Below are 24,806 nucleotides of genomic sequence, written 5' to 3' on the forward strand. Positions count from 1 at the left end.
GGTCTCTCCAGCATCCTTACTCCCAGCTGCGCCTGTCACCAGCCCCTGGTTCCGCCCCTCCAGGCCCGCCCCTTGTCTCTCAGCCAACAGCAGCCCCCGATTGCTCTCCACCGCCCCCAGAGCCTTTCCACACCCCCATGTTCCGGGAGCTGGTTGGCTGCCGAACCCTCAGCGAAGCGGCGGGATTTGCATGGCGCTCCGGGTTTCTGGTAGGTGGAGTGACCCATCACTCCCGGTGGCCGGGCCCGCCCACTCTGCCTCGGTCTCCGGCGCTCTTCCTGCGCAGTCCTCCTTCGCAGCCTCCGCGGGGGAAGCGCCGGGGCTGCGCTCAGAGCTCGGTTCACGCGACTGTGAGGAGGCAGCCCCGGCGAGCCGCTGTGCGGCGCACACAGTCCAGAGGGGTCGAAACGCCGGAGTGCGGAGCTCTGCCGGCCCCGAGCGCGGCGTCGCAGTCCCAGGCCGGCAGTTGCCACCACCCGACCTTCGTTCCAGTTGTGGCTCCTCCCGGCAACATGTCAAAAGCCGCCGGCAGTGCAGCTGCCGCAGCCACCTGGGGCAGAGCAACAGCGGCGACCGCGGACGCGCGGGGCCAATAAGCCGAACCGCCCGGCGTCCAGGGAACTCTCGCCGCGCTCCCTGCTCCGGCGGGCCCTGCGCCATGTGCTGAGCCATGCCTCTCGCCGCGCGCGCGGGCAGCGCATGGGGCAGCGCCTGAGCGGCGGCCGGTCCTGCCTCGATGTCCCCGGCCGGCTCCTGCCGCAGCCGCCGCCGCCCCTGCCACCGGTGAGGAGGAGGCTCGCGCTGCTGTTCGCCATGCTCTGCGTCTGGCTCTACTTGCTCGTCTACTCGTGCGCCGGCTCCTGCGCCGCCGCGCCCGGGCTGCTGCTTCTGGGCTCCGGGTCCCGCGCCGCCCACGCCCCGCCGGCCCCGGGTCCCGACGGGTCTCCCCCGAGGCTGCCGTTCCCGGCTTCGCCAGCCACCCAGTCGGCTGCGGGCGAAGAGATGGCCGAAGGCGCCGCGAGCCAGGAGGAGCAGAGCCCCGAGACGCCGGACTCCCCCAGCCCCATCTCTAGCTTCTTCAGCGGGTCCGGGAGCAAGCAGCTGCCGCAGGCCATCATCATCGGCGTGAAGAAGGGCGGCACGCGGGCGCTGCTGGAGTTCCTGCGCGTGCACCCCGACGTGCGCGCCGTGGGCGCGGAGCCCCACTTCTTCGACCGCAGCTACGACAAGGGCCTCGCCTGGTACCGGTGAGTGTCCCGGGCAGGGCCAGGGGCTCCAGCCGCGATCCTGACGGGGAGAGGACGCAGGCGTGGCATGTACACCGGAGAGCTGACAGGGGTACAACTTCGGACCACCCGGGCGGGAAGGGGAACCGAGCGACGACCGCGCGGTGCTGGCCCGCAGCGCCTTACGGGGTGCGCTGGGCTCCGCTCTCGCCCCAGTCTGGAGACACTTCTCCAGGCTCAGCGGCCCACGGTGCGTAGGGATTAGCCCTGCGATCTTTCCTCAAGGAAGGAGGCCAGCGACTGGGAAGGTGCTCAGAAAAGCGCGCAACCCTCTAACTGCGGCCGCCTCTCAAACGAATCTCGTGTTTTATTTTTCCTCTCGGATCCGGGACGGTCTCTGACCCAAACCAACTTCTAGAGCAGCTTCTGCTGTCCGGATGGGGATAGGGTGGGAGCTACACCGTGCTGCGGAGGCCGCAGGGAGTCCGTTCACTTTCCGAAGGGGGTCAGGCCGCTCGCGGCCCGGCAGCCTGGGCTCCGGAGGGCGAGCGGGCAGGCGCGCGGCGCGTGGAGCGGTGCTGGTCCCTGTCGGGCAAAGGCGCGCACTGCAGCCGGCGGGAGGCGCGCAGCTTTGAAGGCTTCCAGGCGCCCGGAGCACGGCCCACCGGTTTCCGCCTCCCAGGCCCGGACGCTGAGAGACCCGGGGCAGGGACGCGTGTCTCCGCGGGCCCTTGAAGCGCCGGGGTGCAAAGAATATTATGGGTGCATGGATTTGAGAAATGCGGGTTGCGTGGGCTTCCGTAAACTCGGTTCTCGGGTCGGGTTATGGGTGCGGCTCCAAAGGGACATTGCCACCCACCCCACGGGGGTCATAATCGCGACCTCTTTACCAAGGCCTCCCGCAGCCTTTGGGGGTGAGATGTTGGGTTGGTTGAGTTTCCGGTGAGGCGGGGGTGAGCAAGGGATCCAGACTCCGGTCTCGGGAAGTCTCGTCGCCAACCAGGGGTCCGGCCCTTCTCCCCGGTCACTGCCTCCGACCCCCACAAACATAACTCCCTCGACTCGCCAGCACCCCTCCAGGTCCAATCAGCCTGCAAGAGGCTGGGGATTTCGGAAAACAAAAGAGAGTCAAACCAAACCCCATCCCTGCCCCCATCCCCTCTTTGGGGACCGGGAGAGCTCGAAAGATAAAAGGGGGCTGGCCGAGCGGATTAAAACGCTCTCTCCCCGGCCTCGCCCTCCCCCTCCCTTTTGTCCTAACGTTTATTATTGTCAGGAGTTGCCCAAGTCTCGAGGTTTAGCCAGGCGTGACAGTCACCCTTCCCACCGTCCTCAGGCCCTGGACACTGGTTGTTGCGAATGGTGGCTCTGGAGCCCGGCGCCTGGATGCTCGTCCCGACCCCGGCAGCTAGCGGGGGTTCTCGGCGCCCTCACCTGCGCTCCGGGCGGCGCGCGAAGGAGCGACTGCGCCGGCGCGTGCGGTGCCTGGCTGGCAGATGGGGGCCGCGCTAATTGCCGGCTATTGTCATCGACTGTATTGTTGTCATTATTCCAGCCACCACCGCGCCTCCTCCTCGGGGGATAACGATTCCGGGGGCTGGGACAGGCAGGCTGGTTACTAGCGCCCTCCAGGTAGAACCCTTCGTAGGCCGGAGGCAGTCCGGCGTTTTCGGAGATGAGACGCGCCGGGGGGCCGGACTGGGAGGAACTGACAGGAAAAGAACTGAATCCTTAATGTCGGGCGGTTCCAGCAGCACCTGGGCAGGCAGTGGAAATCCCCACAGGAAGACTCGCGCAGGCTCCTGGGCGGCCGCCCTCCACCTGCCACGTTCCTTTTGATTGACTCAAAATGCTGAATAAAGAACGAAGTCGCCCTGGAAAGGCTGGCCGCGCGCCTGCAGCCGCTCTCATCGTGGCCCCCGGGGCGGCTGGGCTTGGGGGGCGCGGGGGCTTGGCCGGGCCTCGGGGCTGGAGGGGGTAGAGGGGGAGGGCGGGAAGTGCCTTATCCCCCGGCAGTCACCTGGCTACACTGATGGGCCGGACTGTCCGGCCCGGAGGCCCAGCGCCCGCGGCGATGACCCCGCGGAGCGCGGCGGGAGGAGCGAACTGTAAACGTCGCAGCTCTCCCCCAAAGCTGGGTTCCGGGGCTGCCTCGATCCGCGCGGTGCGTGGCCGCAGGGTTAGTGGATTAAGGAATCTTTTCAATGCCATCTGCTTACTTACAACTTTTAAATTAACTTGGAATATTCTGAATGTCTGGGCAAATGTGTGGACTTAATTATTTTGAAAGCGGCCGTTTTAACTTGAAAAACAGACCACACCGGGAGAAGAAGCCTAACCCAGAAGGCTTTTCCTAAAATCCTGTGTCCAGGAAGCAAGCTCCCTTCTTCCCCCGCCCCGCGGAGTTCTGTCCGCGGGCCCCAGTCTGCTGCTCGCTAGAGGAGCTCTGCTCGGCTCCGTCTGTGCCATCAGACACTGGATTGGAGAAGAGTATAAATAATAATTAGCCGGCGTTGCAGTTCAGAAGCAAGTAGTTAAAACAAATCCTCAAAGCTGGAAAATAGGAAACAGGGAAGACATTCCAAAGGCAAGAATGGATGGTTGAATCCAAGGGTCAGCATTGGTCATGGGTTGGAGAAGGAGATTCTGCCTGTGTCTGAGGGAGCGGCTGAGGGAAACTTATGTTTCAGGGACTGCTACACAGCCCGGGTGCGGGCCTAACCGGTAACCCAAGGCCTGGGCAGATTTGCTTGAAGGCTCCCAAGTTGATAGTAGTTCCTTTGACGTGGCAAAACGAGACACCATCGGGCGGCATCCTGGTGGGATGGAGCCCACAGTGGTGGCGATGCAGTGCTGACCTGCCTTCCGCCAGAAGTTGGGAAGTTTGCCTCCTCTTTCCTGCCTGCGTGCTCAGTCACCGCTTTCTTCACTGCTGCCCTTCAACCTAAGAGTCTGTTTTAGTCGGGGATGCAAACTCTTCTGGGTTTACTTTTCCAGTTCATCACTCAGCTTACTCTTGAATCTGGCCTCCCAAATTTAGCAGGTACTTATGAGGATCCCACGGGAGGGGCTTATCAGGACTTCTCTTGAAACTGGCCCTTACCTTCTGTTGCAGGGGGTGATAGTGTTTGAAAAACAGAGACAGGTGGTTCAAGAGAACCTCACACTTGCCAAGATGGAGAAACACCCACCCAGTACATTTAGGCTTTCAACATTGATTTAAACTGTGAACAGTCAGTCAGTCCTGTCTGGCTCTTTGCAACCCCATGCACTGTAACCCTCCAGGCTCCTCTGTCCATGGGTTTTCCCAGGCAAGAATACTGGAGTCGGTAGCTATTTCCTTCTCCAGGGAATCTTCCTGATCCAGAGATGGAACCCAGGTCTCCTGTATTGCAGGCAGATTCTTTATCATCTGAGCCACCAGGGAAGCCCAAAATTAAGTATATATTATTTAATAAGTTTCTCTTTTTGATTTGGTTTAGGTTTCGTAGATTGTCACAAATTTGAATGACCTCAGTTTGGGATTTAAGTTAGCCAAATATGGTGTAACTATTTTTTTTTTTTTTGAATATATGGAAATATTCCTTAGACTTTCCACCTTGACTGTTCTTTCCATGTTTGGCTATAAAAACTAAACTGACATTTTAATGCTGTGGCCACAAAAAAAAAAGTGCAGTGTGTGTAGTTTAGTAAGGTTGGCAGCTAACACTTACTGAATGTTTTCCCTATGTGCCAGGAACTGTTTCAGGTTTTACAGGATTAGCAAATTTAATCCTCATCATGATCTTGGGAAGCCTGTACTTTTGCAGATGAGGAAACACAGGCACAGAGAGGTTAAGACACTGGCCTGAGGTCTCACAGCTAGAAAGTGGCAAAGCTGATAACACCAACCCAGGGAGTCCTGCTCCAGAGGTCACTGTGCCATTCTCCCTTGCTTAAGTGACAAAACGTGATATTGGTCATATATGATGAATTCATAACTGAGTTGCTGAGTTGTTTTTTTTTTAAAGGGTTTGAGTTTTCTTTTGTACCTCCAGTGACCTCAACGAGGGTTGCTCACTTTGTCATTCAGCGTAAAAGAAGACCAGCTCCAGAACAGGATAGTAACAGTAAGGACATCCAAAGTTGGTTTATAACCAAGTGAGGGTAATTACATCACCGGGGCAGTTTCCTTTCTCTGCCTGCACCAGACAGTGAGAATCAATGGAGTCACTAACATGACACAAATATCCCCAAACATAAAGACGGAGTAAACATGGCAAGTGTCCCCACTGAGAGAAAGTTTATTCTCCTCCATTTGTCCTCTTTTAAGGCTGGGAGACGTGGGAGAACACAGGGTTAAAGGAGATGTTCCAGAAACTCCTGGAATGAATTTATTCATTTAAAAATGTGCAGTGCTTCAAATCAAGACTGAAAATGTGGACTTCTTAGCCAGAAGACCATTACCATTTTGAGTAGAGTGCTTTAGTATTAGAATCTAAAACCCAGTAACTTCAGAAATCTCTGTCTGGAAAGCTTATACCTGAAAATAGCAACTTTCCCTACATTTTAAATTTAACAAATGCTGAGAAAACTAATTTCTCCCCTCTTTATCTAGTCTGTTTTCAGAAACTTGGTGGCAAAGACTGTTTCTGTCTTCCCTAAGCGAACTTTAAGATAAGACCTGATTGGGGATAATCTTTTTGAAGTAACTGTGTTTTTTCATTCCAATTTAAATCAAATATGCAGCTCACTTCAAGCTGCTGAGTGAAGATCAAAAATCTACATTTATATGCAACAATTTGAAATACAAACCATCTTGTTACAAAGCTGTCAAGATTTATTAGCAAGACAGTGTAGCATGTGTTGGATTCTGTTTTCAATTAGGCACCTAAATTAGACCATAAAATGGTTGATTAATCTTTTACAAGTTGAGGGGAAAATATAACATAAATTAACCTAATCATAAGTGTTTTCCCAGATGCTCTGAGTTAATAAAATAGTCAATATTAAATAGCAACCTATTTGTTTTAGGTAAATAAAATGCTGAAGTTCATGAATTAAATTACACTTATTATTTTCCAAATGATACGCTATTATTGAACTCGTCTCTAAAAAATCAGGTTGCAACCCACATTATTAAAAATATGTATCAAAATAGAATACTGCAATTTGACTAAGCTACTAAACTAGATTTTGCTTTTTTAATGGAGCCAGATTATTGAAATTTTTCAACTTAATGTAGACTACTATTTATAAATATTTATCTTTTATAATATAAATATATTTTATATTATAAAAGATATTTTTCCCAGCTAAAGTTATATTTATTGCTAGATATTTTTTAAAGTAACCCATCACAAGCTTCTGGGTTTTTTTTTCCTGCTTTGCTGTTGTTATGTTTTGTCTGACGAAAAACTTTTGATAGTTTGAAAAATCAATATGTCACAAAAACCTCACTCCAGATATATATGCTGATATACTGTTTTGTTGAAAATGTTGTAGGACATAAGGTTTTCTGATTATATGAGATGACTCTTTGAATCACCAAAATTATTTAGAATTAAAAGCACACCAAGAATTAAAAAAAAAAAAAGCATTTATTTGAAGCTTCACGACTGAAATACATGACCAGGGCTGCCTGCCCATGGCTTTCTATATCAGTAGTTTTTGAATACTTTATGCTCTCAATTCTATGAACATGGAAATTAAGTTGATTGACAGAAACACAAAATGTCCAGTCTCAAGGCACAGCATAATGAGCACTTCTTTTGCTGTGAATAGACTTAGTTCCCAAATAGGGTGCTACTTACTTCTCTCTTTTAACAATCAGTGATTCCAGAGAGTAAGGGAAATTTCAGTGCTAAGCTGTTGGGATAGTCAGGCATCCCAGCAAAATGAATTCCCCAAGTATGTGGCATATTTTCAAGGGTAATGAATACAATATGCTGCCTACCTCAAATGAAAACATTACCATGACCAAAAAGAAATAAGATACTGATATCTTTGAAAACTCTTTGGGAATAGAACTTAAAACTTTAAAATATATATATATATATATATATATATATATATATATTTAAAAGATGACCTTGTTAGAACTCGCCTATTCTCCTCAAACTATACCAAAATAAAACTAACATCAAATAAAACTAATATTAGCGTATGTTGCTTTTTCTTTCAGATTTTAGATTTGGGGAAAAGTTTAGGATGTGAGGAGCAATTACCAGCTTACTGATATGTTAATAAATAATTTTCATTCCAGCCAAAAGACTGTGAAAATACATCTAATGCTAATAAAATCCCCCATTAATTTTCTCAGTATGGCGATAAGAGTGATACTGGTTTCCTTTATATCTGAAATTCTTCCCTTAAATACCTGTTTTGTGACTTGAAAAATACTAAAAGTAGCCTAAGTTTACTGGGGTATTAAAAAATTGTGCTTCACTGTGTCAAGTATGAAGCATATTTAAATCGCAAAGCTGAAGTGCACTTTATTGCCTCCCAAAGAGAGCTGCTTTTAAAAATTATGAGTCCAGGTCTGGAGAGAGAACTTGCATAAAGAGTACTGCCAGCAAGGCATTTATATCTTCTGTTGCATTTTAAAAGTGTGTCTGTGTGTATGTGTGTGTGTGTGTGGACAAGAATTTGCTGTGACTTTAAGTTGTTAACAGAACAGATAAACTCTTGGCACAAAAATATTTTTGTCCTAACTATGGCAAATGTGTTAAGGCTCTAATTTTTGTACACTGCATTTCAGCCCAAGCTAGACTATTTATTGCCAAGGGGTCACTTCTTTTAAACTACCCTTTGAGTAGATATGAATGATGCCATATGCGTTCATCAAGCAACTTAGGGGCACATGATCCAGAATTCCTGTTGTTCTCCCCGCCCCCCCCCCCCCCCCCCCCAGATCTTTGCCACACAATACTTAACAAGATTATAGTCGCTTAGAAACTCACAAAACTTGGAAAGATAGTTCTAGGCAACATGAAGCTTGGGGCAACAAATGGAGAGTGGAAGGAAAAAAGGTACATATACATTGGGAAGATAAGATTTTTCACGCACACTCGACTTAAGGAATGGGGGCGGGAGGGAGGGTCCGGTGACAGAAGTGGCCAACAAGTCCCAGCAGGCCCGACAGGCCACGTGTGTGCTCTCTGGCAGCCATAGGGGTGTTTGCGCGGAGCCCCCGGATCTAGAGGGGGTGGGCGAGGTGCAGTCAAGGGCGCGAAACGCGGCTCCTTGGCCGGCTGGCCTCGGGTACTAGAGCGCACGGCCCCTGGGTCGCGTGGGACCCCCGCATCTGGTCGGAGGAAGCAGATGGCGGCGCCGCCTCGTGTCGGGGGCGGGGCCCGCGGCCCGGCTGCCCCTCGGCCCAGCGGGTCGCCTGCCGCGGCCACGTGACCAGCCGACACGCCGCGCTCGGGCTTCACCTGTTGGGCGCAGCTGGGTCAAGCATCCCGCGCTCGCAGTGGGTGGTGCCGGCGGGCCTGGCCCCACGCTGATTGGCCCGAGCAGGAGCCGGGAGGCCAATGGTAGCCCGTCTTAGGGGTGGCCCCGCCCAGAGTGGGGCGGGCCCGCCCGCGGCGGGGCCGGGCTTCTAGCTGCTGCGCATCCTTCCCGCGAGCTTCGCGGATGCTGTGAGCCGCTTTACCAACTGGGCTTTTCTGCTGATCTGTGTCTCTTTGAACGTTTGCCTCTGTTGGGTGGAGCAGTGAGGACGCCGGAGTCTGAGTCTGCCTTTCCATTGTCCGCGGTGTCGGACGTGCGTCTGAATGAATGAATTCTGTAGATCTGGGTGTGGAAGCTTTGTCTTTTTCGGGCCTTACTGTGGGTGGGGAAGAGAGTGGGACCATTTTCAACCTGCATGGTTCTTTGCTTTCTTCTCACCACCACTCCTCACCTTTCTCTTTTGGGGGTGGGATGGGGTGCACTGGGGATGAAATATGTAATTCTCAGTTCATTGACTTCTATAAGGGATATTTAAAATGCAGTTCAGCAAATAGAAAACCAAAAATAGGTTCATTCCTATAATGTGACCCTTTAAGTGACAGGATGAAGAGATGGAGAAGACTCCAAAGGACAGGAGAGGAGGGCAAGGAAAACCCAGTAATTCTCAGCCCCCTTACCAATCGTGGGTCTCTGCTGGCCTGAGGTCAGGGCCCGTCCTCCCCAGCCCATCCCCACGGCGCTCTTGGGGTCCTCAGGGACACGCTGTCCCGGGCGCCCTTGGTCTCTTTGCCCCTTACCCTCAGCCTGCAGCTGCCCCTGCCTCTAAGGGGAAGGAATGTCTTCACCGGCAGCCTGGAAGCTGCCTTTCTGCTCCTCCAGCCACACTGGCGGGCATCTGGAGAGCGGGGGCCAGGGGGCCCGCACTAATAAGCTGACCTTTTTCAGGCAGAATCTGAGCTTCTCTCGGGATGAGCTTTACACGGTGGCGCTGAGAATTCTGCTGTGGGTTTGGATGAGGGCAGCCTTGGCTTTCTCACGTGGCATGCAGTTGGTAAAAAATCCGTCTGCCAATGCAGGAGATGTAAGAGATACGGGTCAGGAAGTTCCCTTGGAAAAGGAAATGACAACCTACTCCAGTATTCTTGCCTGGAAGATTTCATGGACAGAGGAGCTAGTGGGCTACACCCCATGAGGTCGCAAAGAGTCAGACACAGACACTGAGCACACACAGCTTTGTCCTGAAAGTTTATTCAGCGGTGCAGGAGATGACCTGTCCTAAAAGTGCAGGGACTCATTTAGGACATTGCTTACTGCCACAGGAGATGCTGAAGGAACACAGGACTTCGCCCACGTGCACATTAAAGTAATCTCCCTGAGGGAGACCACACACCCAGCTGACAGAGAAAGGTAACCTCCAGATCACTCCAGGTGCATCTCCCTCATCCCCAGCTAAAAGGTCTCTCCCTACTAGTCCTCCTCCTTCTGGCTGGAAACCCTCCCCTTCTGACTGGAAATGCACCCTGGCTCAGCATGCCCAGCCATTCCACTCGAATGCTGGTCCTTCCTCTGACTGTTTCATTCTCCAGGCACTTAGCGTGTGCTGGTGCTGCAGTTAACACAGATCCACAAAGAAATAAACATCCTGTCCCAGCAAAGAGCATTTATAGATGCCCAAGTATGTGTGTGTGATCTGGGGTAGGAGAGCAAGGGAAGGAACTCTCCTCACATTGTCATGGACTTGAAATGCTGATTGGAAGAAGGGAAAGGTGACCCTTTTAAGTCTTTTTCTATCGTCAATGAGGGCTTCCCAGGTGGAACTTGTGGTAAAGAATCTGCCTGCTAATGCAGGAGACACAAGAGATGCGGGTTTGATCCCTGGGTTGGAAAGATCCCCTGGAAAGGGAAAGTAAAAAGTGAAGTCACTCAGTTGTGTCTGACTCTTTGCAACCCCATGGACTATAGCCTACCCGGCTCTTGGTCCATGGGATTTTCCGGGCAAAGGTACTGGAGTGGGCTGCCATTTCCTCCTCCAGAGGGTCTTCCTGACCCAGGGATTGAACCCAGGTCTACCTGCACTGCAGGCAGACGCTTTACTCCCTGAGCCACTAGAGAAGCTCATTTCCCTGGAAAAGGAAATGGCAATCCACTCCAGTATTCTTGCCTGGAAAATTACATGGACAGAGGAGCCAGGTGGGCTTACAGTCCACAGGGTCGAAAAGAGTCGGACATGAATGAGCATGCACTACATTGCTAGTCAATGAATAATACATTCTTATAAATTATGTGTACCTTAAAAAAAAGCTTACCCAGCAAACACTTACTTCGTTGTTGTTGTTTAGTTGCTAACTTGTGTCTGACTCTTTTCGACCCCATAGACTGTAGCCAACTAGGCTCCTCTGCCCAAGGCATTTCTTAGGCAAGAATCCTGGAGTGGGTTGCTATTTCCTATTCCAGATGATATTCCAGATTGAACCTGCGGCTCCAGCCTCATTTCCTGCATTAGCAGACGGATTCTTTACCACTGAGCCACTGTGCTTACTTTATATATATATAGAGAGAGCTTGCATTTATTTATTTGTTTATTTGCCATACTGTGTGGCATGTGAGATCTTAGTTCCCTGACTAGGGATTGAACCCATGCCCCCTGCTGTGCAAGTGTGGACTTAACTGTTGGACCACCAGGGAAGTCCTGATTGAGTATTTCCTTTTAAAAACATATACATAGTCTTTATTTTTTAGAGCAGTTTTATATTCACAGCGAAATTGAGTGAAAACACTGTATACACCCTGCCTCTCACAAGTACCACACACTCCACCCACCATCAACCTGCAGCCCCAGAGTTGCACTTTTTTTCCCACTGATGAACCACCATCGTCCAAAATCCTTAGTTTGCATCAGGATTCACATCTGATGTTACACAGATGATTTTATGGGTTTTGACAAGTATATAATGACAATTATCCATCTTTAGTGTGTCATACACAACAGCATCAATGGACATGAGTTTGAGCAAACTCCGGGAGATAGTGAAGGACAGGGAAGCCCTGGTGTGGTGCAATCCATGGGGTCGCAAAGAGTCGGACAGGACTTAGTGACTGAACAACAGCAGAACTGTATCAGTGCCCTTAAAATGCCCTGTTTGAGCACTTCCTTTTATCAAGGGTTCTCCTAGGCAGCACTTGAAGTCCCAGGGAAGATCAAGAGACATGAGCTTGTCCTTGAGGGGCCTGTGTTCATCAGTGAACTAAAATCTACAGATTCAAAGAGGTGTCAGAGCAAGTTCAGGACAAAAACCATTAATACATCTAAAAACCATTGGAAGGAGACAAAGGAGTGTGCAATAAAATAGTGAAAATTAAGAAATGTGATTTTGTATTTCACTTTTCTGGGGATGTTCCAGAGAAAGCTGAGAAGAAGGAAGGAGAGGGGATGTCAGTTACTAGGTGACACAGTAGGGATAGAAAACAGCTCCTCTTTAGCAAGCCAGGCATGCTGTGTGCCAGCCAGCGGCTGGAGCCTGTTTCATCTTAGCAGCCTGTTTCTTGTGTGAGTTCCCCTAGTCTGCAGAGGAGGAAAGGGGCACTCACAGAGATGACCACTGCCATCCACCTGTGTCTGTAGGTGGCTCAGCCCCTTGAACTCAAGGCCTTCCTGAGGGCCCTTCAAACTCCACAACTAGGAGCTTCTCTCCCGGGCTGAAATGCAACAGGACATTCCTTCTGGAGCAGATTAAGCCCTGTCCTTTGTTGTTTCTTTCTACCCACCCCACCCCAAACACAGGCTTTTCTATATTAAAGTGTCCCCAGGATTATATTTTTTTCCTCTTTTTCTGCCCCAATTTATGCTCAGTCTCAGCATGGGTGCTGGTGGTTTTCATGCATGTCACCCCTACACTGACCCCAGCCTCTGGCGTCATCCCCCATGCCCTTCCGAGATAAGATCTGTATCTCTGATGCTCCTTTTCTGACCTCAGCCCCCCTCCATATCCCCATTCGCCAGCCCATCTCTTTCTCTCACCTGTTCCCGGAAGCTGCCCACCACGAGCAGGACACTCAGGTTCTTAGTTCTCATGACACTGAAACCCTCTGCGATCTTCTGCTACCTCATCATCTGACACCTAACCGCCCTTGCCCCCGCTCTGTACACTCCCTGTTGTGTATCATCCCCAGTAGCTGGCAGGAGAAGGTCTTCCCCCTGAGCAGCCCTGGCCCATGGAGTTCCTACCCTCCACCAAGAACTCGGACCTTACTCTTCAGGTCATTAGCCCTGCTGTCACCACCCCTGACCCATGCCAGAACCACCATGTGCATCGATCCTTCTGAATGACATCCTCTGCCTGCGAGCACCTGTCAACACATCTCACCCCGACCCCAACACTGGGAGAAACTGTATAGAAATTGAAGCACCTGAAGGAATTCTGCTGTTTCAGCTACCTCTCTGCGTGGCCTTGATTCCTGTATACTTTATCCAAAACGGCCCTCCATTGTTTCCAGGAAGTGTACTCTTTTCCGTATTATTTGAAGAAAATAATATTTAAAGAAAATAAATTTTATCTGTATATCTGACCTATATATATGTGTATATATACATATATATACTTAGGCTTGCCAGGTGGCTTTAGTAGTAAAGAATCCACCTGCCAATGCAGGAGCCACAGTAGACATGGGATTGATCCCTGGGTCGGGAAGATCCCCTGGAGGAGGGCATGACCACCCACTCAAGTATTCTTGTCTGGAGGATCCCCATGGAGAGAGGAGGCTGGGGGGCTATAGTCTCTGGGATCTCAAAGAATTGGACATGACTGAAGCAACTTAGCACACGCATATATACATATATATGTATTTCTTTGGTAACTTTTATTCATATGCCTACGAAAAAGTGTACCGATTGTTAAGTGTGCACCCTGATGAATTTTCACAAGCCACATCCCTGTGTAATAGTGGTTCCAGAGTCCCCAGGGCCATATCCATACTCCCTTCTGGACACTGTTCCTGTACCAGGGATGACCACTGTCCTACCTCTTACCACTACTGATTGGTTCACCTGTTGATGGACTTAAATGAAATGCTTGAATGAATATTTATCAGTTCAGTTCAGTTGCTCAGTCATGTCCAGCTCTTTCTGACCCCATGGACTGCAGTACGCCGGGCTTCCCTGTCCATCACGAACTCCTGGAACTTACTCAAACTCATGCCTGTTGAGTCGGTGATGCCATCCAACCATCTCATCCTCTGTCATCCCCTTCTCCTCTTGTCGTCAATCTTTCACAGCATCAGGTCTTTTCCATTGAGTCAGTTCTTCACATCAGGTGGCCAAAGTATTGGAGTTTCAGCTTCAGCATCAGTCCTTCCAATGAGTATTCAGGACTGATTTCCTTTAGGATTGACTGGTTTGATCTCCTTGCTGTCCAAGGAACTCTCAAGAGTCTTCTCTAAACTGCAGTTCAAAAGCATCAATTCTTCAGCACTCAGCCTTCTTTATAGTCCAACTCTCACATCCATACATGACTACCGGAAAAAGCGTAACTTTGACTATACAGACCTTTGTCAGCAATATTTATAGTGTTTTAAAAACATGCAAATTTATTGCCGATATTGACAGATTTGGAGATTGCACATACAAATGCAGATTTTCTGTTCTTTTAATTTTTACTTTATATTGGAGCATAGTTGATTAACAATGCTGTGTTAGTTTCAGGTATACACAGTGATTCAGTTATACATGTATCTATTCTTTTCCAAATTCTTTTCCCATTTAGGTTATTACACAGTATTGAACAGAGTTCCCTGTGATATACACTAGGTCTTTTGGTTATCTATTTTAAATATAGCAATGTGGGACTTCCCTGGTGGTCCAGTGGTTAAGAATCCACCTGCTAATGCAGGGAACATGGGTTCAATCCCTGGTCCAGGAAGATCCCACATGCTGCAGGGTGGTTAAGCCCATGTGCTTAGAACTGATTCTCTGCAACAAGAGAAGGCACTGCAGTGAGAAGCCCATGCACCCCAATTATAGAGTAGCCCCCGCTCGCCACAACTAGAGAAAGCCCACGCACAGCAATGAAGACCCAGCACAGCCAAAACAACGCCCCCCCCAAAACCCCTTCCCTTTAGAAAAATAAATATAGCAGTGTGTACATATCAATTCCAAACTCCCAGTCTATCCTCCCACCCCCAGTTTTCTGTTTTTGATGAGGGATCTGACAGTTTTGGGCTTGCCATCCTCACGGCAGCAGCTGGCTGGAGCTGGAGAACAGCTGGGTCTGTGAACTGGGGTGGGGCATGCATCTGTCTCTCCCTTGAACACAGTCCACACTGTTCCTTATTGTCTCACAGTCGGATCTGGCCACCAGCTTCTTTCGCCAGCTTCCATCGCTGTGCCCTCGGCGGGCTAATTGCCGGCTCAGCTTTCCAAGAAGCTTATGATGTCTGTTTTCAAAGGTAAGGGCTCGTCTCTGTGCTATTTATACAGAGCAGGATGTCTGATGATTCTGGGCAAAGGGGCGAGGCTGTTTTGCACCCTGCCTGGTCCAGGGTCGCCCCCATGGTCTCCATCTGTGTTGTCATCACCCCAGGCTGACTGCTCTCCCCGCACAGAAGCCTGAGAAGTAACCGCAGGGCCAGGTGGAAACACTGGCAGCCTTGAGCCGCAAACAAAGCCAATAGCCTTTTTTTCTTAACATGCATTTTCCCTTCTTTGTGTCAGGGCCAAGGGGGGGACACTTAGAAGTCTTCTTTGGTGTCCCAGCACTGGAAACGAAGGAAACTTTCAGATTGGGTGTCGCTGGCAAGGGAGATGAGTGGGACCTTTTATGGAGTGAGATGGGGATTCGTTTCCCTGTTGGTGCAAACCTTGAGTTACAGGAGGGTGGATCTGCATTTCCCTTCATGCACTCTGCTTGCTCCAATGACCTTGTTATCTCCTGATGCACTTAGCAAGGACCCCTCCTCGTCTTGGGTGAAATCCGAGTGCCTGTGTGCATGGCCCCCCCACCCCGCCTGGAGGTGGGGGAGGAGTCTGGCTAGGGCATTTCCCACGGTCTGGAGGTGAACAGTTTCACACCATAGTGGGGTCCTCAATGGTGTATTCTTGACTAGCTTTTCACTCTTATCACACTTCCTTTCCTATAAAGTTACGTATCTTTTACCGGGACACTTAATACCCACCTTCTCTTTCCATGGGACTGTGAGCATCAGGCAGTAACGACACAGCCTTCCTGCCAAGTCATGATCGGAGTGTCTGGGTGGCCATCCTAATGGGACTTCCCTCGTGATTTGATTGCATCCTCCAGACGGTTTGGAACAACGATGGGCCAAGTGGTGTGAAAGTACTTGGAAAAATTAGATGTTAAACTGTTGTCAGTCACTTCGGGGAGCTCACAGTCTTATGCAATGGGCCATAGTGATAGATAATATAGGACAAAATGAGAAATGCCAGAGGAGCGGAGAGAAGGGGGCCCAAAGGAGAGGTCACCGTTGAGTTGAGCTTTGATGTATGCATAGGAGTTTGCTGGCTGATTATCCCAGAAAGCATTCAGGGTAGAGCCGCTCTGTGGAAAAGGCCCAGAGGCCCAGAGCAAGGCCTGGTTGAGTGATATGGACATGTTGGGGATGGGGAGAGGGTGCAGGAAGCCGGCTCAGAGGCAGAATGTTATCTTGAAGCTAGGCCTTCAACTCACTGGGAGATTTTGGGGTGAGCAGAGCCTCCCATACTGAAGAAATTCAGACTTTTTACAAATTATGCATGAATCATATGAATGTATTTTTAAGGAAAATGAAATGATGTGGTCTTTCCAAGGCAGAGAAAGCAAGAAATGTATATGGATGGTTTTCTGGGTGGACAACACGCAACCCCACTGGATGGTTTGTGCGAGGCTCTTGGAATTCCAGGAGGAGTCTGTGTCTCCGTGGTGGTCAGGAGCAGGGACAGAACCCAGCATTCGTCTCTGGGGACTTGGGTGACTGTCCCAAAGGGCTGTGGGGGAAAGACAGCCCTTCTTCCCAAGTCCCAACTGGGCTGCAGATGTGGGGAAGGAACAGATGGCAGCCCACAGGCAGGACCGCCCGCCCCCTCCTCTGGTCCCCGGTTCTGCAGCGGGGGCAGCCCCGTCATCCCTCTGGGGTGAGATTCTGAGCAAGCAGAGAAAGCCAGGGGAGAATGCCACGTTGCCCCTGCTCCCTGGCCCTGCTGGGTAGGGCTAACCCTGGCCATTGCCTCAGAACCTGGGCAGATCCGAGAGGAGCACTCTGGGCTCCTGGTTTCCAGAGTTCCCAGAGTGATACAGTCCTATTCCCACCACTTACCATGAAGGAACTCAGTTAAGCTTGGGAGTGGCCCATGTTGGCTTATAAAAGTGATGGGAGTTATTGGTCAAGCCTGGCTTAGAATTGCATTTCCCTGATCCAGAGACTATTTCAGTTTAGAAGAACCAGAGCCAGAGGTCAAGGGGTGGATCCAGGAGAGTCTGGCCAGGGGCTCTGGGTAAGGGGGCTGCACATGTGACCAGTGTCGGACCCTGTGCACCGGCCCCGTCTCTCTCCATCCGTCCCCTCCAGGGGGATGTTCTGTCACTCGTGGTTATTTTTAGGGTTGTTTTCTTACAGTCCCAGCTGGAAACAGAAGTAGGGAACAGGCCTGTGGCTTTTGTGTGTGTGTGTTCTGTTAAAGGAGCATTTGTGCAGGAGGGAGAATGAGTCCCAGTTTCCTCGAGACTCAAGCTTGCATTTGTTTTGAGGACCTACCCCAGATGGTGTCTTTGGGGGACTCTGCATTTGGGGATGGGAAGTGCCAGGGCTTGGCACCTAAGGCGTGTATCCTCCATGGTTGCTCACCCCCTAGTTGTGGCAGATGGGAGGCAGGTCCCAAATGCTGGAGCTGTGGACCCGGCGCTAGTGGGCAGCTGTGGTCTGGGCAGCAGGTAAAGATAATTCTCGGGTGACAGCACCATTCGGGTTCAGCCCCACTCATCTATAGCACGTGACCTCCCTGAAGGATCTGCCGACTGCTGGTTGCTTGTCGATTGCATTCTAATTTAGATTTGGGGCTGTTCTGTCTCGACTCTAAAATCCTTTGGCTTCTTTCTCCTCAGTGAAATCTCTCGAGAGGACCACCTAGGGGTGGTAGGCATTAGGGGTATCTCCACAAATCTGATGCTGAAGCTGAAGCTCCAATACTTTGGCCCACTGATGCAAAGAACTGACTCACTGGAAAAGACCCTGATGCTGGGGAAGATTGAGGACAGGAAGAGAAGGGGCAACAGAGGCTGAGATGGTTGGATGGCATCACTGAGTTGATGGACATGAATTTGCGCAGGCTTCGGGAGATAGTGAAGGACAGGGGAGCCAGCAGTGCTGCAGTCGACGTGGTTGCAGAGAGTCAGACATGACTTGGCGACCGAAGAACAACAGCACAAACCCTGTGGCCTGTGTCGTTTGAAAACCAGCTATGGGGACGGAGAATTGCGGACAAATCCAGTTGGTTTCACTTAGCTTGTGGTGTCCCTGGGTTAGAATGGCCACAGATGTAAGCTTTTTTCCTTTTAGTTGCAGATTGATTTTATTAATTTACTGAGCAGCTATTCTGTGCCAGGCTCTGTGGATGCAGCCACTTATTGATCTCACAAATATTATTGATTGCCTATTTTGTCAGCATTGATCCTGCCCTCCTGTCGCTTACATTTTATTTACTAGGGAGATGGGCGAGAGACCGATACGCAAGCAAACTACCAGAAATAGAAGATCCCCTGCGGTGATTAGGAGCCATGAAGAGACATAAAACAGAGAGAGGGGATGGAGAGTTGTGGGGGAGAGGATGATGGGAGAAAAGGGCTATTTTAGGCCTTTTTAAAGGGGTGATGGTGGGAAGAGACCTGAAGGAAGAGAAAGGATCTAAGGTCCCTGCCCACAAGAGCAGGCCCCTGTGAGCAGCCACTGTGATCAGAGATCAAAGAAAGAGGGCAGGTTAGGGGCAGAGAGGAAGCTGTCTGTGTTCTTAGCCTTGTTCTTAGTGTGAAGTGGTGCCCATTGGGGTCTCTGTAAATGAGGGCGGGGACAGGGCTTAGCCTATGATGTGGATATTGGGTATAGAGTGTGCGAGCAAAGGCAGGGGGTGAGGTGGCTAAATACAGTCATGTGTAATGCAGGCAAAAAGAGAAGGATGCTCAAGGCAAAGAAATATTGCAGAAGGAGGACTGATTAAATCTAAGTGGGGAAGGAGCGTCCCTGGAAAGGCTTCAGAGAGGAGGATTTTGGTGGGGGGTTTGATGGATGAATAGGAGTTCGTGTGCAGACCAAGTAAGGAAGGAGGTCTTCTTGGCAGAAGGAACACACATGAAAAGGCAATGAGGTTTGTGTGAAAAAGCATCGTGGATGAGGGAAGGACCAGCAGAAAAGAAAGGAAGGCGAGGAAAATAGCATCAAGGGGACTGAGGTCTTGGGTGAGCGAGCCTTTAACAATCAGGGGGCAACTAATGCAGTTTATCATGCATCTTTCTTTTCCTCTCTGTCAAGTATTTCAGCTTGGAAGAGGTATTTACAAGGTGCCACTGAATAGTATGAAACAGGAATTGTTTTGCTGGTGATCAGAGAAGATGCCATCCAGAAAAAAAAAAGGCAAGCGTTAGGAGCCTCTCAGGATGAGCTCGAAGACCTATATCCTCTTAGCTGCGTGCTTTTTGCCTGCCTGGATGGATCCTGTCATTAGGGTAAAGCCCAAAGCCGTGTAATTAGAAATTCTACTTCTCGGCTCACGGACCCGCGGCAGGAACAGCCCTGCAGAGGCTGGTTCCTGAAATCTTAGGATCTGCGCGGACCCGGCTGCCAGCGCCAAAATGCCAAACCTGGTAATTATGAGGTGGCTTTGCAAGCACACACCTGTCGTGAAGGTGCAGGCAGGACCTGCTGCCCCCTCACTGGGCAGACGACTGTGCATGGAGCATCCCCAAGGATGCTAGTTGTGTGTTATGTGTTTATCCTCTCCCTCCTCACCCTCTCCTTTCTTTCTAATCTTTCTTTCTAATCTGAACACTTGTTACTCTGTCTCTTTCTGAATGCCACATTCCTGACCATTTCGTCTCATGAAGCCACCTCTTTGGTTATTTCACTAGGAGCGGCCCTGGTGAACTGTGCTTTTCTCTGAAAATCAAAACCAAGAAAGTAGTCTTGCCCCTTTGGCTGTGTTGTTTTCCTCATCGTTCAGAAGAGACGCTGCACTGAGGGGCCCAGCTTGGAGGGTGGGAGTAAGCTGCTTGGGGGATGGTGTTGGGTGGTGGAGTTTTTTTTCCCCAGGATGGCTCATCAGATACTTTCCACTCGACATTCCTGGTTTATAGCCAGGCTAATTTAATTTCCAGCCGAGAAGCGACTCCCCACATGATGGTAATCTCAAATAGTTAATGAGCTAGAAGAGGAGGCAGCCTATTGAGTTGATTCTTGGGGGCTCTGCTCTGTGGCTTCACAGAACTAATTTATCAGCCTGTTTTTCTTGGTTGGAGAGACTTGTTCAGCCTGGCACAGCTTTGTGTATCTCCCCGCTTCTAAAGATGGATTGAGCCATGACTTCTGGCCTCTGGACATTTAGAACCAGCTCGCTTTGCCTTCTGCACCTGGTATGTTTAAAGAGAAGAAGGAGAGCAGAGTGGATGCAGCCTCTGTCTGTGGTACCTGAAAACACCTTGTGCGCAATCCTGGTTCTTTCCTTGTCCCCAGCAGAGTGGGGAGCAGAGCCTTCTGGGCGAGCCGTATAGAACCATTTTGGTCTTTGAGGTTGGTCTTAGGATTTGGGGCAAGTGTTTTTTCCCCTGCAGAACGCTGGAATTTTGAGAGATTTTTTTCTTTCTTGGCCTCACTGCGCAGCATGTGAGATCTTAGAGATTCCAGAGAACACAGCCCTTTCCCCAGATTCTCTGCAACCCCTAAAAGTGGGAGCACTCTGCTCTGAGGGCATGACTCTGAGATTCGCATGCCTGTTTTGCAGGCAGCAAGGGTAACATTCTGTAATGATAATTAATAAGCCCCATTTCTGACCCGAGTGAGAGGAGAACCCTCTCTCTTCAGAGGAAGAGGGGCCCCAGGAAAAGGGGTCCTTTTCTGGAGAGACACTGTATTTATCTCATAAAGAAATCTCTCAGAATTACACATTCATGGAGACAGCTTAAGGAGATGTGGTATGTACGTATACAATGGAATATTACTCAGCTGTAAAGAAGAATGAAATTCTGCCATTTGCAACAACTTGGATGACCCTGGAGGGTATTATGCTGAGTGAAATCAGTCAATCAGAGAAAGACAAATACTGTATGATACCACTTTTATGTGGAATCTAAAAAATAAAACAAACAAATGAAATTTAGAAAACAGAAACAGACTCACAGAGAACAAACCAGTGGTTACTACTGGGGAGAGGATGGAGGGAGGGGCAAGATAGAAAGAGGGGATTAAAAGGTACAAACTACTATATGTAAGATAAATAATCTACAGGGATATATTAAACAGCACAGGAAATCTAGCCAATAGTTTATTATAACTTTAAATGGAGTATATGTATGAAAATACAGAATCACTATATTGTTTACCTATAACTTACATGATATATATCAACTATGCATGCTAAGTCACGTCAGTCGTGTCTGATTCGTTGCCACCCTATGGACTGTAGGCCACCAGGCTCCTCTGTCCAAATGATTCTCCAGCTAAGAATACTGGAGTGGGTTGCTATGACCTTCTCCAGGGGATCTTCCAGCCCAGGGATCGAATCCCCATTTCTCTGTCTCCTGCATTGGCAGGCGAGTTCTTTACCACTAGCACCACCTGGGAAGCCCAATACTTCAATTAAAAAAAAAAAAGGGAAGAGAAAAAAGATGGTCAGGACTCCAGTTCTTGGGATCCTTACAGTCAGTTGATTCCATGCCTCGTTTTGGTACCTGGCGGTCCTGCCTGCCTCCATGTGACAAGTTAATTGATGTGCGTTCAGCCAACCCAGGGAAACAGTGTCCTTGGGGGGAGTAGCAGGGGGAAGGGAGGTATGTTAACTTCCCGAATGTGCTAATGGGGCAGCAGAGAGGAGTCTCTTGTTCTCCTCTTTAGGAGTGTTTGCTCACAGGCTTAGTGCTGTGTGTTCCCAGCCCTGGATTTGGAAGTGGATTCATTTGGGAAAGTAGCATCTTAAAGGTCTTTATTTGGCTTTGTCAGTGAATGGAGGGCAGTGCTGAGCATTGCAGGGAGAGGCAGTCGTTGTTCACGACCCCGGCCTCCAGGCTGGCCTGCCAGGGATCCTCGCACCCCACCTGGGCTAATCTGTCTGGACATAAAGCTAGCTTAGAATCTGGGGTCATGTTCACCTTATCTCCGTTTCTGCTTTTTACATAGACATTGAATCCTAAACCCTCTTGTGTTTATATCATTTCTGGGCTGAGCACCTTCATTGTGTCCTGACTTGCATCCTGAATAGTGGGTTGGAAGCCACAGTTTCTGTGGGTGAACTCAGAACCCATAAGCGTCCATCTTGATCCATCTTGCTTAAAAAACTGAAGGTCTTTCCTCATCTCTAACCTGCTTTCCTTTTTTCCTCCCTTCAGTGTGTTTTCCAATCAGCTGTCCCGTTGTTTTCGCCCCCATATCCCCTTCCCATTCAGATCTACGGAATTGCATTTATTCTGTGTCTGCCTTCTTGAACACATACTTCAGGTGGTTTTTGAAGGATACTTAAAGGGCCACAAACACATAAAATGTGAGAGTAAGAAAGGAGAATCCATAGTGGGGGCCACATAGCGGACATGACCTTCAGCTTCATGGCAGCCTTCACAGACAGACAGGCCTCAGTTACAGAAGTCATTCAAACGAGCTGTTTGCGCAACAGAAAGCATGACTGTTCTTGGTACTAAGATGGGAAGGTGGTTGGTATCAAGAGGATGCTATGGGGTAAAAGCCACTGGTGTGGATAGCACTCTTTTTATATTTATTTTATTGAAGTATAGTTGATTTACAATGCTGTGTTAATTTCTGCTGTACAGAAAAGTATATATATATGTGTGTATATATATATATATATACACACATTCTTTTTCATTTTCCTTTCCATTATGGCTTATTGCAGGATATTGAATATAGTTCCCTATGCTACATAGTCAGACCTTGTTTATCCATTCTCTATGTAGTAGTTCGCATCTGCTAACCTCAGCCTCCCACTCCATCCCTCCCCGCCTCCTTAGCAACCACAGGTTTGTTCTCTATGTCTGTGAGTCTATTTCCGTTTCATAGATAAGGTCATTTGTGTCCTATTTCAGATTCCACATATAATTGATGTCATGTGGCATTTGGCTTCCTTTGTCTGAATTACTTCACTCAGTGTGATAATCTCTGGGTCCATCCATGTTGCTGCAAATGGCATTATTTCATTCTCTTTATGGCTGAGTAGGATTCCATTGTATGTATGTACATGTATGAAACTGAAAGTGTTATTCACTCACTCATATCTGACTCTTTATAACCCCGTAGACTGTAGCCTGCCAGGCTCCACTGCATGGAATTCTCCAGGCGAGAATACTGGAGTGGGTAGCCATTCCCTTCTCCAGGAGATCTTCCTGATGCAGGGATTGAACTCTGGTCTCCTGCGTTGCGGGCGGATTCTTTATCATCTGAGCCACCAGGGAAATCCATATGTGTATACACACACGTACACATACGAACCACATCTTCGTTTGGATAGCACTCTTATGAAAAGCACATGGCTAATCCAGGCTTTTGGTAAAGGATAGTTTTCTAAAGGCAAAAGGTAAAATCATGATTCATCCACTTACAATGTTAAGGATTATATTTCCTTAATGACCATGTTAAGGATTTTATTTTACTTATTATTAATGAGAGAACATGGCAGCTGTTACCATTGGTCCAAAGAAGTCAAAAGAACCTCAGTTTCCTTGGAATAAAGGAACGTTGAGATGACATTACAAGCGGGCGAACTTGACTTTTCCCATGTAGTGGGCAGTGGAGAGGGAAACCCACAGAAGTTCTACCAGAAGGCACTTATTTGCATGCCTATGGTCAAGAATCATGTTGCCTTGCCATGTTGTTATCTATAATTTACAGAGTTGCCAAATATCTCAAAAGCAATAAGAAAGCTATCTCCAGATAACGTGTTGTTCAGTTTTCCACTGGAGACGCCCAGTAATCTTTTCTGCTTATTCCAGTGTTCTTTACACCTTCTTATATTGAGCTTCAGTAGCCTCACGGAGTTTATCATCAGCTAACAGCCCAGATCTGTCTCCCCGACTCCTGATACACCTTCAGGTTGCTCACTCCCATGTTTGATGTGGCTTCTCATTGTCTGAGATCAAATCCAAGTTCTTTCTAGCGATTGTTTATTTATGCACCTTCATTCATCTAAGAGCCATTGATTTGGGCCACAGTGCAAATAAGGCAAAGTCCAGGCTTAAACCCCCTGGAAGTAGATAATAGCAGCTAGAGAAAGGGTATGCTAACATGTATGTGTGTGTGTGTGTGGGGGTGCACGCACATGTGTATATTTGCAGGGAGGCTGTTGGCAGGGTAGGATCATAAGAAGGGAGCAAGAATTGCTAACCCAGCCTAGCGTGGGAATGAGTGCTGTAGGAACGTACGAGAAGGAGGGGGACTCTGCTTGCCCGTGGCTGGGGTGAAGGGTAAGAATGGAGGAATGGGACAAGCATGTCCTTTTGGAAAGGTAGGGAGATTCCCGGCCAGGAAACTTGAACATCTTGTTCAACATCATGAGAAGCTGTGAAGTTTTCTAGGTTTGGCTTCTGGAAAAGATGTTGGGGAAGCAGTGGGGGAAGGGCTGGGCAGAGTGGAAAGGGGGCCACTCCAGCCACTTCCTAATCGTTGTAGTCTTATTTCTCACCATTCCTCAAACAAATAAACTTGAGTCCCAGCCCAGTGTCTCAACCACTGCCTTATGCTCCTACACTTGGGTATCTTTTCTTCTTGACATTGTTGTTCCCCTCGGCCTTGGCACCAGCTCAAGGAAGCTGCAGATGTCCCGAAGGACATGACTTATGGATGCTTGTTTTGCACATTTCAATGCAGTGTCTATTGGGGAACTTCCTGGATGTGGAATTTCTCTCCAAATACACAGTAAGCCCCCTGAGGGCAAGAAATGTCCCTGTGAATGAT

General features: G+C 49.2%; 1 protein-coding gene across 1 annotated transcript in view; it reads left to right on the forward strand.

Moving 5' to 3' along the window:
* Window positions 1–292: 292 nt before the first annotated feature.
* The window catches only part of LOC109574448 (heparan sulfate glucosamine 3-O-sulfotransferase 3B1), a 43,514-nt gene continuing 19,000 nt past the window's right edge, over window positions 293–24,806 (forward strand). The window contains exon 1 of the mRNA XM_019982471.2: window positions 293–1,247. Within this exon, the coding sequence (XP_019838030.2) occupies window positions 700–1,247 (548 nt within the window). The 5' untranslated portion in view covers window positions 293–699. The remainder of the gene's footprint in view (window positions 1,248–24,806) is intronic.

The sequence above is a fragment of the Bos indicus genome, chromosome 19 (genome assembly GCF_029378745.1).
Source record: "Bos indicus isolate NIAB-ARS_2022 breed Sahiwal x Tharparkar chromosome 19, NIAB-ARS_B.indTharparkar_mat_pri_1.0, whole genome shotgun sequence".
Taxonomy (NCBI): domain Eukaryota; kingdom Metazoa; phylum Chordata; class Mammalia; order Artiodactyla; family Bovidae; genus Bos; species Bos indicus.